The following is a 20145-nucleotide window of genomic DNA, read 5'->3' as shown; positions in this document are numbered from 1 at the left end:
CTCAGAAATTCATTGAAGTTATTACAAATTGCACAAACTGCTACAGCTCATGTATAAAGAGGCAAGCGAAGCGAATGCAGAGCAGCCGGACATAACATGGCGGCTGCCGCATGCTCGCTCCCTGGTCCGAATTGCCCCCTGCTTCCGGCTTCCCTGCCATCCCAGGTGACGTAGCAGGTGACCCGCTGCGTCATTGGCGGAGGGGCCGGAAGGGGGCGGGGTCACAGCGGGTGGGCTGCAGACACAAGAGAAAAGGCTGCCGAGCGGGTCTGAGCGGTCTTTTTGAAGCGGGCGGTACATGAGTTTCCCTCCACACCCTCCCCAAGCATGTTTTGTAGTCAAGACGGGCAGAGGGGGGCCACTAGGAGAATTTTACTGTTATGTTAGAATAAGCAATGTGAGGTGGGAATAGTAGTGTGTTATGTTATACCAATAGGGTACCGATTGTTAGCGAGTTGTACCATGTTAGGTTTGGGTTTTATTGTGAATATGATTTGTCACTTATATGCATTAATACATGATTTGTCACTTATATGCATTAATACATGTACCCATGTTACCCATTATGACTGTCCCGACCAGTTAGGTGGTACTAAACAATGCGGGGTGGGAACGGTTAGTTTGTTATGTTATAGCAATAGGATATGGATTGTTGACAAGTTTACCATGTTAAGTTTGAGTGTCTATTGTGAAGATGATTTGTCAATGATATGCCTTAATATACTTACCTCTGCTACCTGTTATGCATGGCTTTGCCAATTATGAATGCTGTCACAGCAGCGGAGGCACCCGAGCCTGGGAATACTGGGAGGTGCATGAACAACGGACAGAAGGAAGATCGGACCTTCTAGCAAGAGACTGGGGCACTCACCGCTGGCAGACTATTCACCTCGCTGGTTTACATGGCAGGTGGAACACTGGTCTGGAGCAACGTGCCAAAATCCGATGAAGGTGCGGCCACGCTGGAGGCGGAGACATGGCTGGCCGCAATGCTGAATGGAGACATGGGCCCTCTAGATGGAGAGCATGGCGGAGGGCCGGAGCATCTACAGCATCATACCTATGGCTCGGGTGCTTCCTAGAGGTGTTGTTGTTAATGTGTTTGCAATAAAGCTGTGGCCAAATTTTCCCAAAGATAAAACCTATCTCATGCATCGTCTGTGGGGCGACGGGATAATGATGAGGGAGGGGGACGAGAGTGCGTGCTGCCTGCCCATGTTATGTGTAGACTGCCCAAATTTGATCACATTTTTCCTCGCTTTAAAGCTCTGTTTAATAAAAAGTTACTGGTGGCCTCACATTTTACGGTTGCATCAACTATCAAGGCCTTTATGACCTGCTTCAGCAAATTTATTGGATGTTCCTTCATTTCATACAATACAGCTTGATGGAAAAAGTATGTAGGGCAGCGGTTTCCAAACTATGCACCTTGGCACCCTGGTGCGCCACAGCGAACTGTCAGGGGTGCCACAAAAAATCCTGACCTCCCTCCCACCACCACTATTCAAACCCATCCCTGCCATTGCTGGTTCTCTAGATTAGCAGCAGCAGTGGCTTCAAAACTAGCTGTTACCACACAGACCCAGACTTCAAATATGCACTGATCCTGCCCCCTTGAACATCACTTCCTGTTCCGGGGCACAGCCAGCAAGGCGTGTATGGAGAGTCTGATCCCACATGGCTGCAGCTTGTTTTGCCTCTGCCTCTCATCTAGAGAAGAAGCAAAAGCAGTAGTTCCAGGGAGCCTGAAGTGGAGCTGGATACTTCAGAGCCCCTCCCCCCCACCCCAAGGCTGCTTCAGGTGAAGGTGAGCAGTGTAAAAATGTGTGGTGGAGGGGGCAGTAGAGAACTGTGTGTCTGGGGGGGTGAAGACCTATGTGGATGGGGGGGGGGGGGGCAGTGCCATTAAAAATTGATCGGACACTAAGGGTGCCGTGAACTGAAAAAGTTTGGAAACCATTGATCTAGGGTTTAGTGACTTTTGCTAGATTCTTCCCTAACTATGGTTATCAATAGAAATCAAACAAAATAAAACATGGAAAAGAAAATAAGATGATACCTTTTTTATTGGACATAACTTAATACATTTCTTGATTAGCTTTCGAAGGTTGCCCTTCTTCCTCAGATCGGAAATAAGCAAAAGGGCAACCTTCGAAAGCTAGTCAAGAAATGTATTAAGTTATGTCCAATAAAAAAGGTATCATCTTATTTTCTTTTCCATGTTTTATTTTGTTTGATTTCTATTGATAACCTTAAGAGTGGACTAACACGGCTACCACACTCCTTCCCTAACTATGGAACCTCAAATCAATAATATAATAAGAAAACCTTTCTTTAAACTCATATAACTGACTTATTCGATGATGCTCATTTCACAGTGGTAGTCCATTTATTGATTCTTTCACAACTAGGTTACTGCATCTGTCTTTATTTAGGAATTTCATCTAAACTTAGAAAAAAAACCCTCTAATTCAGAATACAGTTTGTTTTATATTTAAAACGTAGAGGTATGATCATGTAACTCCTTTGTTTGTTCAACTTCACTGGCCAGAAGGAGAAACCCATATTGCTTTTAAAACTTGTGTCTCGTTTATACAATCCTAGAAGGTTGTTCTTCGACAACTTACTCTTGTATTATTATTATTATTTATTTGTGGAATGTAAGATATCTTTAGGGTCAACACTTGCATAAAGAAATACAGAGAAAGGAAAAAAAAGCACCAATCAAATAAGTCAACAATATCTCTCCTCCTTATACCTCAAAAACAAGGGGGGGGGAGAGTGTACATTGATGAGAAGATCATTTATAATGAAAATTATACGTATAAAGAAAAAGCATAGCCTGATTTAACCATACTAATTCTTCATAGCCTTAACTAGTTGTTCCTTCTGATCCATTGTAAATTTTCTTCATAATAGAAAAGACCCCCAGAGAGCCCTCATCTCTTCTCTAAGAGCCAGAAACAACTTTCTTGTGTAACCTTCGTTACATCTGGATATGTCCAAATTCTATGACCACAAAAGTTCCTAAAATACAGTCTCATAACTGCATTGAGATCTTGTTAAAAAAACAAATGAAACAATCAATGTCCCTTGTCAAAGAGTCTTCCAGCGTAGCAGATATATGTTGCAGTCCAGTTCCAGTATCTTGTGCCCAAACTTGAACACCAGGCCCCATGGGCACTGCCCCAGTCTTTGATTAGCTCTTTGAGTCACACTCAAAATATCTTGGATTATCGTCTTTTTGTGCTCCCCTACAGTAAAAAGGTCTGAAGTTCAAACGGTGTTTAGAGAGTTGTTTTTTTTTTCTTCCAATCTGTAAAAATTTGAAACTCTGTGCCTCAAATAGTACGTTTAATTCCTTCTTATATTAGTTTTAGAAAACAATTGAACATTTACTTATTTTGCAAATACCTTTTGTAAAAATTATGGGGCTCCTTTTACAAAGCGGTGTACCAATTAGCATGCATTTACTGCGAAGAAGTCCATGGGAATTGAATGGACTTCTTCGCATTCAGCGCGCCATTAATCGGTAGCGCCGCTTTGTAAAAGGAGCCCATGATTTGTGTAATGTTATGTCTGATTTTATATGCTCCTGATTTTGTTTTTCTTTATTAATTAGCTTCTTAAATATGTTACACTGCTCTGAACCTTTTTGGGATAAAGCAGTCTATAAAAGCCTAAGATAAGATGAGTATCGAAATTCTGTTTTTTACGTTGTGAGCCCTAAAATGTGGAATACATTGCCGCCTTCTAGAACAGTTTAAGAAGGCTTTGAAAACAGTATTATTTCTGTGGGGCTTTGAGATTTAAGGCCCGGTTTATTAAGGTTCGGTATGGGTGTCTCTAGTGTTAGCGTTCACTAAAAATGCTAGCGCGCCTATAGTACGGCTTAGTAAACAGGGAACTTAGTAATTGATTTAGAAACAGACATATTAATCAGATGATGAAAACAAGTAAATGTTTTGTTCATGTGTTATATGTATGATATATTATTATATATGTTTCTATTTGTTATCTGCCAACGACTGCAGATTGTGTGAAATGTAAATTTGTTATTAATTAATTGGATCATTGCTGCAGAGGATCTGAAATGCTGCTTGGAATAAATTTATTGTTCTGTGTAAGCTAACTGACATGCCCTTGATTTATGGACTTTTTACATACCACTCTTGCATGACTGGAACTCTTAGCTTCCCTTCTGTTTGGAAAGCATCAATATTGGGAAAATAGTTTTGAGCCAATTGGGTTGGAGGGGGGCAGGGGAGAGAGGCGACCTCGGGGGTGGTGGTGGAGTGGGGGGAGCAGTGGCTGCGGCGACCATGGGAGGTGGGGTGGAGGGGGGGGAATGGTGGCGACCCTGGGGGGGTGGAGGGGGGAGTGGTGGCGACCTCGGGGGGTGGGTGGAGGGGGGAGTGATGGCGACCTTGGGGCGTGGAGGGGTGAGCGGTGGCGGCCTTGGGGGAGGCGCGTGGCGGCAGGGGCGGGGCCTCGTGCTGCTATCGTGCAGTTGGTCAGTGCTGCGTGCGACGTCAGCCTGGGCTTCGGAGCCTAGCAGACCAACTCTGAAGAAAGCCACGGACACAGGCAGCCAGACGCATAGAACGTTGAAGGTGAGAATTATTATATAGGAGGATGTTTTCCTTTCTGTCAGGTGGAGGCGTATTTTCAAAGCACTTAGGCTTACAAAGTTCCATAGTAACTTATAGAACTTTGTAAGTTTAAGTGCTTTGAAAATGATCCCCTGCTAGCCTTCTGACATTATACCCTTTTTAACATGGTGATAATTTGCATACCATTTGTTTACTGCGTTGGAAAAGAAAAACTTCCATATTAGGTTGCATTAGAAGTCATGTTCTCAGCCATTGGCACATGGCTCTAACATGTGGTTTCTGCATCGGCCCCAAGCTCTGTGCTTCTAAGTCAGTGTCTTTTAAAAAATCTTTTGCCTATTCATACTGGAATTTGATTGGCAGAGGGACCTTTTCAATTTGTCTCTTTTGTGTGTTTTTTCTTTAATCTGTCTCCATGCTTTTATTAACACACGTTCAAACATTACTGTTCTGTCACTTCCTAGCAGGAAAGACTCCTTGCAAAAATGTTCTCATTATAGGGCAGTTTCTCCAGTAAACAACTTATCTCTGTATGTACAAAGGAAATTTACCCTACTCTGCTTTCTCTTTTTACTAATGGACAAAATACAAACAAATAATTTATCAGTTTAACGCAAATCTCCCTATTCCTTAAGCTTTAAGACAATTTCCCAGCAGGTAAACACTCACAAGCTCAGATTCTTCCCAGCAGTAGTTAGCAAGTCCTGTCTCAGCCCTCCATCAAAGAGGGGAGGCATAACAGTTTATTCCTGCTACTTAATGGCTTTCGGCTGTATTGAAATCAATTGTTATAGGGGCTAAACACTAGGAACTATTATTTGCAGTTACTTAAGAAGTCTTTCTCCAAGCCTTCCTTTTTTTAAAGCTCCCCCCCTCCCCTTTCAGCCCAAGTGTGTCTGTGACAATTACAATTCATTTGATATCTTTTATAGTAGCATGCAGTTCTGGAGCTGCTCTGGAGTGCAGTACTGGTACTATTTTGGATGTTCTTTGTGTGAGTACGTTTGGGGAGGGTTTGTGCTTTTCGAAAAAACAACATTTTTTAAGAGTGGGCTTAAGCAAGCCATTCACATTAGATATCTGAAGAGATGGATTTAAGTGGTTGTAAGAAAAATACACCTAAAAAAAAACTTGTAGTGCACAGTTCAGGTGACTACTGCACCAGGTCAGTAATCACTTTAATGGTCAATGAATAGAAAACAAAAGGAATTTAGTACTTGTTTTATATGGCTTGTCAGCTTTTGTTTTGTTTTATTTTCATGACTTTTTCTAGTGCCTGCAAATGCTGGAGTGCTTGGGAGTTCCCTGGGTTCAAGCTGCTGGTGAGGCAGAAGCCATGTGTGCCTATCTGGATGCCAATGGCTATGTGGATGGATGCATCACCAACGATGGAGATGTTTTTCTATATGGGGCTCAAACCGTTTACAGGAATTTTACCATGAATGCAAAGGTACTGCTGCTTTCTTCAAACCCACATCTGTTTTTGGAATCCACTCATCCCTCTGTCACCTCCAGCCTCATATTACTTGCCCCCATTTTCATGCTATCTACCAAGTCCTTTTATAGCTGACCAGGTAAGAAGCAATAGATCTGACTTTCCGTTCCTCTTGTGAGAGGTGTATTCAGTGCATGACCTATGGGGGGTAAGCCTTGGAGTTGGCTTCTCCCATATGACATCTCTGCCACCAAGCCACAGCTCATCGCTAGCTTATCTTCCAGCTGCACTTTGGGGTATCTGGAGTGAGCATGAATTTAAAATAAAATTGATACTTCCACAGTAGGGAAAAATGGAATATAGCCAAGGACACTAATTTTATTTTTCTTAAACAGAGCTGTCATGTATTCAGTTAGTGATGGCATCAGCAATACAAACATTTACATTTTTTTTTGAGAGCTGGGTTGTGTTATTTTCCTCTCTTTATTTTAGAATATGTTGACTGAAGTTAACAGTTTTATCAATGTAATGAAGTTGTACCATGCTTAAACAAGCCACACAAAAAAAACAAAGGCCAAAAGAGGCTCTTTTTTTGTGGCATCCAGCTTTGTCCTAAATGTTTTAGCAATGTTAAGTGCTTTCTCCTAAACATTTCCCCCTTTTTTAGGGCCCTTTTACTAAGCTACGTAAGCATCTATGCGCACCCAACGCATGGCAAAATGGAGTTACAGTCCGGTTACTGCGTGGCTCTTGTGATAATTTCATTTTTGGCGAGCATCCAATACGCGTGTCTGTGCGCCAAGTGGCATTTGACGCGCGTAGGTCATTGCATCCCGGTTACCCTGTGAGACTTTACCGCTAGGTCAATGGCTGGCGGTAAGTTCTCAGACCCAAAAATGGACATGCGGCAATTTTCATTTTGCCATACATCTGTTTTCCGAAAAAATTTTAAAAAGGCATTTCTTTACAGGTGCGCTAAAAAATGATTCTGTGCGTGCCTAAAACACACGTCTACACTACCGCAGGCCATTTTTACAGTGTGCCTTTGTAAAAGGGCCCCTTAATTATTTCCCTCCCAAATACCATCTCCTTCCCCTTGGTAATCTCTCTTATCTGCCTCAAGTCTGCTGAAGCCACAGTTTTCTTCCCATGATATTTTGTGACCTGGCTGCTCCTCGGCCCAACACCCCTTTATTTTTCTTTCTCTCTCTCTCTCTCTCTCTCTTCCTTCTCATCTGTGTTTCTTCTGCCTCTATCTTCACTTTGTTCTATGCCTCCCTTTCTTTCATCTTTCTTTTCTCTCTGTCCTCTTTCCACTTTATTATTTCCATCCCTCCTTTCTCTTCCCTTTTATTATTTTGTACGATGCAGTAGTGCTATGATCATGAAAAGGGGAAGGACAAACAGGAAGCCTGTTTCTTAAGTTTATTTTTATTTTTACCTTGTCTTTTCAATAATGTTTTCTTCTGTATGATTATATATCTTTTCTGTCAATAATTTGAGTTCCTTTCCTTTTTCTTTATGTTTACACAGCTCTGCTCTGCTCAGGCAGCTAGAGTGGTCTAGCAAATCTAATAAATATAAGTATAATGGTCAAGGCATCTTGCAGCAAAAAAATAAAATGAAATACAATAAAATATAAACAACAAGCATAACCATAATTCAGTTATACCAGTGAAAATAAAGCAAACAGTTACAAATAAAATTCTAAAATATTACCACCTTGAAAATCATCAGTAAAACAACTGTGAACCCTATCTGTAAATCAAAAAGTATTAAAAGCCTTTAAAATAAAAATAAATTGAAACTCAGTTATCTTAAAGGAAGAAAATATAGCATGACAATTAATGCAAGAAACACAGTGAGTATGAGTTTTATCAGTATAATGGTGTGACACCCAAATTGGTATTGAATATATTAATGCATATTAAACCCTGTTGCTGAAAACTATCAGGCACAAATGCATGCAGAGTAGCTTATTAATATGTAAAAAAAACACAGCTTGTGTTAACTCTTGTACTGTACATCAATGCCAGAAAGGTAACTAAATCTCCAAGGGTGCAGTTCATTTTCTGCCAGGGATATTGACGTCCTAACTTGGAAGATGATATATTCCCAGTGAAAGGGCCTAGCACCATACCCGAGGTCTCTGCTCCATTCTTGAGGGCCATGGTATGGTATGGAGGGGGTAGACTTTCCTAAACTGATAAAGGCTATTCCCACGCTAGATATCTTGCAAGGTGAGTTTTTAAAGAAGCCTTGAATTTAGCATATGAGGATTCTGAATTGAGGCGTGAGGGTAAACTCTTCTATAGCTGAGGATCAATGTAACTGAAAGCTGTGGTTTCCAATTTGATAACAGAGAGAGGAGGCAATTGGAGTAGGCTAGCATCATTTGAGCAGAGGGAGCGTGAAGGTGTGTATGGAATGACAATTAGAGAGATGTAATCTGGGGCAGTTGGAGAGCGAGACTTAAAGATCAAAATCAGGAATTTGTACTGAATTCGTAACCAGTGTTCTTGATACAGTAAAGGTGTAATATGGTCAAAAGGCTGGGCACAATATAGAAGGCGAACAACTGTAGATTGCACTAGTTGAAGATGCTTTAAAGAGTAGAGCAGGAGTCCTGCATATAGAGAATTACAGTAATCCAGATGAGTGATCACCTGTGAAAGGAGAAGCTCTTGTATGGAAGAGAAAGAAAAGATAGAACAAACAGACTGAATGTGGTGGAGTGAGAAAAAGGAAGCTTTCACTACAGTGTTGATTTGTGGTTTGAAAGTGAGGTGGCAAATCAAAAAAAATACCCCAGGGATCTTAACGATGTCTTGACACGGTAGTATATGTTAATGACGAACAGGATGAGAAGGGGTCAGGGAGATAGGGTTTGGAAAATAAATAGCCCCACATTTCTTGCAATTGAGATAAAGGGAGTGATCTTGAAGCTGAGTGCAGGAAACTTGAATATTTAATTCATTGTTTTATGGCAATGAACCAAATAAGTAAAATAGTTTTACTGTACTTAAACATCCAAGTATTTTTTCATGCATGCAAGGGCGCACACTCTGATATGATCTGGAGAATTTGATGAGCCTAGTCAGGATTTATAGAGTATATTTAAGCTTCTGATGTTTATTTGGAATTCTGATATGATTTGGAGAATCTCATGAGCCTAGTTAGGATTTTGATATAAGTACATAAGTACATAAGTAGTGCCATACTGGGAAAGACCAAAGGTCCATCTAGCCCAGCATCCTGTCACCGACAGTGGCCAATCCAGGTCAAGGGCACCTGGCACGCTCCTCAAACGTAAAAACATTCCAGACAAGTTATACCTAAAAATGCGGAATTTTTCCAAGTCCATTTAATAGCGGTCTATGGACTTGTCCTTTAGGAATCTATCTAACCCCTTTTTAAACTCCGTCAAGCTAACCGCCCGTACCACGTTCTCCGGCAACGAATTCCAGAGTCTAATTACACGTTGGGTGAAGAAAAATTTTCTCCGATTCGTTTTAAATTTACCACACTGTAGCTTCAACTCATGCCCTCTAGTCCTAGTATTTTTGGATAGCGTGAACAGTCGCTTCACATCCACCCGATCCATTCCACTCATTATTTTATACACTTCTATCATATCTCCCCTCAGCCGTCTCTTCTCCAAGCTGAAAAGCCCTAGCCTTCTCAGCCTCTCTTCATAGGAAAGTTGTCCCATCCCCACTATCATTTTCGTCGCCCTTCGCTGTACCTTTTCCAATTCTACTATATCTTTTTTGAGATACGGAGACCAGTACTGAACACAATACTCCAGGTGCGGTCGCACCATGGAGCGATACAACGGCATTATAACATCCGCACACCTGGACTCCATACCCTTCCTAATAACACCCAACATTCTATTCGCTTTCCTAGCCGCAGCAGCACACTGAGCAGAAGGTTTCAGCGTATCATCGACGACGACACCCAGATCCCTTTCTTGATCCGTAACTCCTAACGCGGAACCTTGCAAGACGTAGCTATAATTCGGGTTCCTCTTACCCACATGCATCACTTTGCACTTGTCAACATTGAACTTCATCTGCCACTTGCACGCCCATTCTCCCAGTCTCGCAAGGTCCTCCTGTAATCGTTCACATTCCTCCTGCGACTTGACGACCCTGAATAATTTTGTGTCATCGGCGAATTTAATTACCTCACTAGTTATTCCCATCTCTAGGTCATTTATAAATACATTAAAAAGCAACGGACCCAGCACAGACCCCTGCGGGACCCCACTAACTACCCTCCTCCACTGAGAATACTGGCCACGCAATCCTACTCTCTGCTTCCTATCTTTCAACCAGTTCTTAATCCATAATAATACCCTACCTCCGATTCCATGACTCTGCAATTTCTTCAGGAGTCTTTCGTGCGGCACTTTGTCAAACGCCTTCTGAAAATCCAGATATACAATATCAACCGGCTCCCCATTGTCCACATGTTTGCTTACCCCCTCAAAAAAATGCATTAGATTGGTGAGGCAAGACTTCCCTTCACTAAATCCGTGCTGACTTTGTCTCATCAGTCCATGTTTTTGTATATGCTCTGCAATTTTATTCTTAATAATAGCCTCCACCATCTTGCCCGGCACCGACGTCAGACTCACCGGTCTATAATTTCCCGGATCTCCTCTGGAACCCTTCTTAAAAATCGGAGTAACATTGGCTACCCTCCAGTCTTCCGGTACTACACTCGATTTTAGGGACAGATTGCATATTTCTAACAGTAGCTCCGCAAGTTCATTTTTTAGTTCTATTAATACTCTGGGATGAATACCATCAGGTCCCGGTGATTTACTACTCTTCAGCTTGCTGAACTGACCCATTACATCCTCCAAGGTTACAGAGAATTTGTTTAGTTTCTCCGACTCCCCCGCTTCAAATATTCTTTCCGGCACCGGTGTCCCCCCCAAATCCTCCTCGGTGAAGACCGAAGCAAAGAATTCATTTAATTTCTCCGCTACGGCTTTGTCCTCCTTGATCGCCCCTTTAACACCATTTTCGTCCAGCGGCCCAACCGACTCTTTGGCCGGTTTCCTGCTTTTAATGTATCTAAAAAAATTTTTACTATGTATTTTTGCTTCCAACGCTAATTTCTTCTCAAAGTAATAGTAGTTTGCAAATTTGATGTAATTAGTGGAAATTAGTAATTCATAATTTTGTTTTTATTCCCTATGTTTCACAGTTTACTTAAGTTTTCAGGTTTATATGTTGTCTTATGCATCCCCTCATGTTTTTGATGTAAACCTTTCTACCATTTTACAATTATTATGTGAACTGCTTTAATATGGTTAATGAAGGACAGTATACCAAATACTCTTAAATAAAAATAAATAAATATTTACCACAGTAATACAATTTGCAGCTACTTAGGCAGCTTGCCAAAGAGCAATCCACTACCTGTTCAGCTAGGACCAGAATAGAAGCTCAGCGTAAACCTCACACTAGTTTATTGATGTTTGCTCTGAATCACCTTATCTACAGTTTCATATTTTTCTTGCAGGATCCACATGTAGACTGCTATAAAATGTCATTTATTAAAGAAAGATTGGGTTTTGACAGAGATAAGCTGATTGGACTGGGTGTGCTCCTTGGGTGTGATTATCTTCCAAAGGTGAGTTATTTGCTATTGGCTATATAAAGATTACAAATCCCTCTGTAAGCAAACTAGAATATTTTTGGGGAAGGAGGCGGTAGCTAAAGTTATGGCAGAGCATGTTACATGAAATAAACTACTTTTAATGAACAAATCAACTTCATAATTTAGGTTCATGTATTGCTTGTTGATGCTTATTTGGGCGGTGCCAGCCAGGTCTTTGGGAACACAATATATAGTCATACGTTCTCAGACAGTGGCCTGTCCAGGTCACCTATACCAGCAGGATCACAAAAACGTTTTGAGAGGTCACCTGTGTTGCCTGGACGGTAAGGGCATCTTCTTCCCAGCACTGTTGTATTTTGCTGAAAGGTATCTAGATGGATCTCAGTCTTGGGCTTTGAGTCTGGTACTAGCCATCACAGAAAGAGTGGCTACAACAAGGGCTACCTATGGTTATCTGCAAGTTTTGTACTTGGCAGATCACTAGTGCTAGACAACATACCTATTATTTACACAACTCTGTGCTGTGGGGCTCTATGGTAAGGGGGGAGAAGCTGGATGGGCATTTCTGTTCCTCAACACAAATGCCCACCCAGCCTCCCCCCCCCCCCCCCCCCACCCTTACCATACAGCCATGCAGTTTGGAAGGAACAGGTGACCTGTATGGCCACACTTATGACACATATGTACCAAAGTTTTTCTGTCACAGTTGACCTGTCATGCAACCCAGATTGCTGCCTCTTCTCACATCAACCCCAGCATTTGATAATATGTAGTGCACAAAGTAGAGACACACACACACACACACACCCTGTTATATGAAAAATATTAAATTTGTATTTAAGTGAACCCAAAAAATAAAACTATGTACAATCCCCCCCCCCCCCCCCACCAAAAGTCCTTCAAGGGAGGCCACGTCCTCCTTCCTACATGGCCTTGTGCAGCAGGCTAACGAGTAGCACCAGGAGCAGCCTCTGTGCCCTGAAGTGCTGCTCGTTAGCCTGCCGCATCACCGACACCTCCAGCCTCATTGCTGACACCTCCTGCAGCAACTGGTTTTGGCTATTCACCAGTTGCTGCAGGAGGCGCAGTGCTGGGGATGGGGATGTTGTGGAGAGGGCGGATGGTGTTGGTCCTTCATCCCCCTCAAGAGGAGGCATGTCATGCCAGGGTTCTGGCCCTTCTGTTGTTGCCGCCTCCTCCACCACTGGTGCTGCCTCAGCCTCCTCCTTCTGCTGCTGCTGGCAACCTGTGTATGTAAAAGGATTGTCCTTGAGATCGGCTTGCATAGTGCAGGAGCTGGCTGGCTGGCATGAGGCAGGAATGGGAAAAGGTGGGGTCATTGGTGAGCCCTGGTCTAGATACATGGGGTGTGAGATGCATGAGATGACATGACAGGGAACCCTGGAAGCTGGTCTGAAAAAGGAGTACACAAGATGTGTTGGCAGGGCACACTCATTCCTCAGCAGCATGTTAGCATTTTGAGTTGTGACTATGGTTGGATGACCAATTTTTAATTTTTTTTTTGGGAGGGGGAGGAGGAGGGGATGGAAGTATTGTTAAACATAGCAAAACTTTGAAAAAAAAAAAGAGGAATTTTAATCCAAACTTTATAAAAATTGTTTTATAGATAAAACAAAACTTTTAAAGGAAGTGCAGGGGAGTGCAAAAACTTTAAAAACTGTATGTTAAAAGTGAAATACTCCTCAAAAAAACTTAGGGCCCTGTTTACTAAGGCGCGTTATTGTTTTTAACATGTCTACAATTAGTGCATGTACTAATCATGTAGGCACGTGTAGGGATATTGTAGGCGCTTATATGATTAACGCGCATTAAAAATGCTAGCGCCTGTAATGCAGCTTAGTAAACATGTCCCTTAATACATAAGCTAGCGGTGCAACTGATTCTTTTGACAACTTATTGCTTTTAATGTACCTAGCACCTTTGTAAACAGGGCCCTAAATAAATAAATAATCAATAAATATGTAATTAATCTTTAGAATCCACAGTGAACAGTCAATAAAATATAAAAAATCAGACATCTTAGAAACATGAATTATATGATAAAATGATAGTCTACTAAAACATAAAAGCATGTCCATCTGTTTTATCAACTCACTGCTACATCTCTATGTTATTCTTTCTGCTTTCAGGTTTTACTGTGACATTGCTGTGAATGACGACTAATTGTTTATGATTTTTCAATGAATTTAGTTGGTTTCAAGTATATATATTTTTTTGTTTTTCACTTATTATATTTGTTTTGATTGTACAGTGTAATCCTCCTGATGCAGCCTTTAGGAAGGTGAAACATGACCACATCGGGCACTTTTGATCAATAAAATCATTTTCTACTAGATAGTGGTCTGCCGTGTTTTGCTTGCCACCACTGTTCTGTTCTACTCCCTTGCAGTTACATGCTAAGGCAATCACATACTCATATTATAGAATATTGCTTAGCACACAGCTTACACACACACACCTAATTGCACATTATCCCCTGAATTCTATAAATGGCACTTTAAATTGTGCGTGCTAATTTGGACACACATGCAATTTAATTGAATAACTAGCCAATTAGAGCTGATAATTGGGCCTTTATTAGTGCTAATTGCATTAATTAAAATCAATGTGTGTAAATATATGTGCGGATAAAACGGGTCGAGGCCATTATAGAATAAGGGGGATCCGTGCTTAATTTAGGCACAGGGATTTACACCAAGGTTTTGCTGGTGTAAATAGTCACACCTAAATGTATACATGGTTCCTTACACTAAGCGCTATTCTACAAACTGCATCTGAGCAATTTTTTCGGCTCTATTTATAGAAGTTAGTCCTATACACATGTATATGGTAGCATTCTATAACAGGCGCACAAAAATGGTGTCTAACCTTAAAGCGCCATGTTGTAGAATGAGTAAAAAAGTCACATAAATCTGCTGCGTTGAGGAATCCTTTTCTCCCAGCTCCCTCATTGAACTCTTTAGAGATCTGTCTGTGGGATTGTTACCAAATTGGTATCTGACCAATATGATACAAAATCTCATTGTCCCAGGGCAATGTTTCCAAACGAGTTAGTTTTGTGTATACAGTGACAGGAATGAGCAGTCTCACTTGAATGCAGAGGTTTGAAAAATCACTAATCTGACAACATAAGAGCATTATAATTAGGGCTGCGTGTTAATTGCGATTAGTGCTTTAAGTAGTAATCATGATTTAAAAATTTAAACTTGATTAGTAATTAATCGCTTGATGCCCACCTTCTGCCCCACTGTGCATGGTCTGGCATTCTCTCCCTCCCCTCCCAGACCTGCCCACGGCTGTCTCTATCCACCGGCCTGGTGTACCTTTTGAAAAGAAAGCAAGTCTTCAGCCCTGCAGCACCAGCAACAGCTGTACTCAAAGGCTGCCTGCAACGGGCCTTTCCTTCTAACCTGTCCTGCCCTTCCAAAAACAGGAAGTTGCATCAGAAGGGGTGGGATGGATCAGAAGGAAAGGCCCATGTCAGCTGCAGGCAGCCTTTGAGTGTGGCAGGGCCGAAGACTTGCTTTCTTTTCAAAAGGTACACCAGGCAGACACTTGAGAAAGAGCCGCAGGCAGGTCCAGTAGGGGAGAGAGAGATGCAGGAACCAGGCTAGGGGAGGAGGGATTTGAGAGAGAGAACTGTGGGCAAGTCCGGGATGGGAGGGAAAGATGCTTGCGCCAGACCGTTGGTGGGGAGGAGAGGGAGGGAATGGAGAGAGAACCGTGGATAGATCTGGGAGGGTAGGGAGAGAAGGATGGAGGGAGGGAGGAAAACAGAGAGGGAGAGATGCTGGACTCAGAGGGATGGAGGGAAGAAAGAGAGCGAGAAATAATGGACCTAGAGTGGAGGGAATGAAGTAAAAGAAAGATGGACTGGGGGAGGGGAGAAGGAGAGAGATAATAGGCCTGGGGTGGGGTGGGGGGAGGGAAGAGAGAAAAATAATGGGCCTAGGGGTAGAAGGGAGGGAAGAAAATAGAGCTGGACTTAGGGGCGGGAGAAAGGAGGATACTGAGCTTTTAATCAGTGGCATAGCCACAAAGGGGGGGGGGGGGGGGTCTTGGGGACCTAGGTCCTCCACATTGGGCTCAGGTCACCTCCAAATCTGCAGTTCCTGTTCAATGGCTGATGAGGTAGCAGAAGCCCTGCTAGCCAAAGAAATCCACTTCCTGTGTCACCCTTTTCCTCCTCAAACAGCCTCAGCAGTGAGGAAGTCAGCACCATGCTTCCAGCCTCTGACTCTTGCACTCCCCAAGCATGAACTGAGCATGTTTGGAGAGTGGCAGCTTTGTCACTCCTGAGACAGTATGAGGAGGAAGGGGCTTTGGCAGTGGATTTCTTCAACTGGCGGGGCTTTGGCATCCCCACCAGCAAATGTATAGTACTTAATGCGGGGGAAGGTAGAGGAAATGTGCCCCCCCCCCCCCCCCTTAAATCACAAGATTAAAATTATTAATCGCAATTGGCTGTTTTGCCTGCGCTGGAGCCCTAATTATAATGCAAGTGACACTATTGCTAGAGCAAGGATGCTCAATATTGGTCCTTGAGATCCCCAACCCAGTCGAGTTTTCATGATTTCCACAGTGAATATGCATGAGTTCTATTTTGCATACAGTGGAGGCAGTGAATGCAATAGAACTCATGCATATTCATTGGGGAAATCCTGAAAACCCGACTGGGTTGAGGACCAACATTGAGCACCCCCTGCCTTACAGCAATGAATGGAACTTTTGCAGGTGTGTTAATTAGCATGTATTCTTACTTAGAATATTGTACTTGGAATACTGGAATATTATAGAAGGTACTTAATTGCTTAACTAGCTTTTCATTTTATTTTTAATGGTAATGTTTAAAATATCATCTTAAATGTTTTATGTTCTTATTTTTTGCCTCTGAAAGGGAGTTCCAGGAGTTGGAAAAGAACAAGCTATAAAGCTGATAGAGTGTCTGAAAGGACAGAGCTTGCTGGAAAGGTATACAATAAATCTTGATTTTTGCTTTTCTGGAATAATAATCTTGTTTGGTTGCTTTGGATCTCTTAAATTTGTTAACTGTGGTTAGGCTTTTGCTTACCATTAATCAGATCTGGTTTGAATAGCACAAAATGTGTAAATCTGCACAATAATTAGTTATAGACTGATTTTCAGTCAAGATTGAACTCCAAATGGTTTAAGGTTTATTTAGTTTTAATATATTACTCTTCAAAGCAAAATAGTCAGCAGAAGAGCAGTTTACAATAAATAAAAGAGAGGTAGAAAAGAATTCCATTAATGTGATAGGATAGTAAACAGAGATAATAAGACAAATATAAAAGGACAGACAGAGAAGAAGATAGAATAGGATTGATTATTAGATCAAATAAACGTTGCTCTAGAATTGCTCTAAGAGCAAAGGTAAGACCGTCACACAGTTCAGTCTAACACTCAGGCACAGTATAATCCAGAAGTTAAAGGCATCAGACAGAGGAATCTAGTTGTCCATCCAAAATCCTGTCTAAGCATCAAAAGCTTTACTAAATAGACGTGTTTTCAGGGCATTTTTTAATCTTTATGTTTGAGGATTCCAGCCTTTTTTGTGCTGGAAGTGAATCCCACAAAAAGTGAGCTGTTCAGTAGAAGGCAGAGGAGGAAATAGAATCCAAATGGGCACAAGACACCAGGGGAATGTGTAATTGACAATCATTAAGAGAGTGAAGATCTTTTGGTGGGGTGTGAGGGGGTTTATAGAACTCTGCTCCTCACTCTTAAGAACAGTCCCTTAGACAGCCTGAGCCACTTTAAGAACACTAGTCCTGCCCATGAGGGAAGTGGTGAAGCCTAAACCAGGAAGTATATAAGGCAGGGCCTGACTGAGATTAAGGAGGCCCAGAGAGAAGAAGGAATCAAAGCCCCAGTGTATGCTACCACCACCTGTGTTTGAGAATTGTGATCTGGCTGAGGTAAGCCGCTTTTGCATCTTGTTTGAGACTGATAAGCCTTGCTCTGAGGTCTGGCTGGAGCCAGACCCTAGTACTTGGAGAAGAACCGAGAAAGACTCACAGGCTGTGTTTGGGCAGGGCCGCCCTACCAACCATAGACTGTGTTCAGTCTTTTCTAGTCTGAGGCCTGCTTAAGACTGCTTATTGAATTACAGAGGCGGTCTATCTTTTGTTCCTAGTCCTGTGACAAACAGGCCTCAGGATTCAATTAAATAAACTTGTTTTCATTTATATCCCTTTGTCCAGCTGTGTTATTTCAGAGTCCCACCCTCAACCCTCGCTCGCAGTGTCACATGGGGCATAAGGAATAATCAGTGAGGAAAGAAAAGCAGGGATACCAATTTGCAGAACTTTGAGTTAGAACATAGATTTTAAATTGTATTCTAAATTGTATGGGAAGCCAGTGATTAAGTTTGAGAAGGGAGTAACATGATCATATTTTTTCACATAACTAAGAACCCTAACAGCAGTATTCTCCGTGAACAAGCAGGCTGCATTATTCTCACACGTGGGTCGATGTATGCATCAGCCCAGGAATCAGCATTTTGCCATAGCAAAGAACAAAAAAACTTCGCTAGAGTCTTCTGGCGTGCGTGCACCGCACATGCGCAGACTGACTTTCCACCCACCACGCTAGTGCGTACCTCAGTTACTTTTTTTCCGCGACAAGGTGCGGCAGGTTCCTCCTGTGGTTCTCATTCTGGCCCAGGACAGAGTTTCTTCTGAAGAGCGATTTTTTTTTCGCTTTTTTTTTAAATTATTATTATTATTCTACTTTGTTTTCTTAAAAAAATAAAAAATAAAGAACCGCAGCTTCAAACGTTGTACTCGGTGCAATTGGACCATCTCAGGTACCGATACCCATTCCTGGTGTATCCAGTGCCTTGGGCCCAACCACAGCCCAGCTGCTTATGCTCTGTGTCTTCGTATGAAGAAGCGGACCTAAGTAGCTCAAGAAGCCCAAAGCGAGAAACATTTTGGGGCTCGGTTCGGTCCTCCGACGTCAGCATCGAGCAAAGATAAAGGCTGCTGAGAGACCAAGTTGCACTGGGAGAAATGAGATGTCAAGTGGGTCTCCACCTGTCTTGAGGCCTCCTGCTATGCAGGCCCTGGTCGGTCCCGACCCCGAGGAGACTTGAGAATTCCACATCGTCCTCGTCGGCACCAAGGAGCCTCGGTGACGGGCATCAAGCGAAGGCGAAGAAGTACCGTCACCGATCTCCTTCGACACATCATGCTGGGAGCTCCGGGGCGTAGAAGGATTCGGCACCCAAGAAGCATCGGCGCTGAGAGGATTGCTCCCCCTCCATACAGGAGGTGCTGATGCGTCAGACTCTTGGCAGCCCAGTACCTGCTCCTTAACCTCAGCAGATTCTGCCTCCAGTTGCTCCACTGGCCCCGCAGCCTTCTCCGATGGTGGCTCTCAACGAGCGCATCCGGGCCCTGCTTCCAGAGCTTCTGGAAGGACTGCTGTGCCAGTCTGCTTTGGTGTCGGGGGTGCTTGCGCGTTTCACGCCACCTGCTGCAGCGGCATCTGGCCCTTCTCCTGCGGTGAGCTCCCCGTCCTCAGTGCTGCTTGCGGCATCGGTGTCGGCTGCCACCCAGATCAACTCTCCTTCGACGTCGGTGGAGGAAGCTTCACCACATTCCATGCGGGTGTCGGCTTCTCGACATCGCCATCAAGGACATCGATCCTCAGCGTTGAGGCAGGCTCAGTCTTGGAGTTCCCTTAGGGAAGTGCTTTCCGATACTGAAGAGGAGCGTTCGTGGGAGTCAGAGGAAGATCCCAGATACTTTTCCTCCGATGAGTCTTTTGGGATTCCCTCTGAACCTTCCCCTCCACCTGAAAGGAGACTGTCTTCTCCTGAGAGTCTCTCTTTTACATCTTTTGTCTGGAAAATGGCTATTGCTATTCCATTCCCTATGGAGCTGGAGGATGAGCCCAGGGCTGAGATGCTCGAGGTCCTGGATTATCCCTCTCCACCTAAGGAGGCTGTGACTGCTCCTTTGCATAAGGTACTCAAGGAAGTCCTTATGCGAAACTGATCGTTCCCTCTGTCTGCTCCCGTGATCCCAAAGAAGACTGATTCCCAATATCAGATCCATGGTGAACCTGGGTTGATGAGGTCTCAGTTACCACACAATTCCATAGTGGTGGACTCTGCCCTCAAAAGAGCCAGAGTACTAGGGACTATGCCTCGGCACCCCCGGGTAGAGAAGCTAGGACCTTGGGCTCTTTTGGGAGGAAGATGTATCAGGCCGCTATGCTCACTGCCCATATCCAATCTTACCAGCTCTACATGAGCGTTCACTTGCGGTACTCGGTGAGGCAGCTGTCTTCCTTGGTCAGTGCCCTCCCTCCAGAGCAGGCCGAGCCTTTTCGCCAGGTGGTCAGGCAGCAGAAGGCTTGTTGTAAATTCCTGGCCAGGGGCACTTATGATACTTTTGATGTGGCGTCCAGAAT

General features: G+C 43.1%; 1 protein-coding gene across 1 annotated transcript in view; it reads left to right on the top strand.

Annotated features, from left to right (window-relative positions):
• GEN1 (GEN1 Holliday junction 5' flap endonuclease) overlaps positions 1-20145 on the top strand; it is a 113061-nt gene that overhangs the window by 23976 nt on the left and 68940 nt on the right. The window contains 3 exon segments of the mRNA XM_030198843.1: positions 5887-6063; positions 11587-11697; positions 16604-16677. Of these exon segments, the coding sequence (XP_030054703.1) occupies positions 5887-6063; positions 11587-11697; positions 16604-16677 (362 nt within the window).

This window comes from Microcaecilia unicolor, chromosome 3 (genome assembly GCF_901765095.1).
Source record: "Microcaecilia unicolor chromosome 3, aMicUni1.1, whole genome shotgun sequence".
Classification (NCBI taxonomy): Eukaryota; Metazoa; Chordata; class Amphibia; order Gymnophiona; family Siphonopidae; genus Microcaecilia; species Microcaecilia unicolor.
Note: the sequence above shows the minus strand (reverse complement) of the source record. Positions and strands in the feature narration are given on the sequence as shown.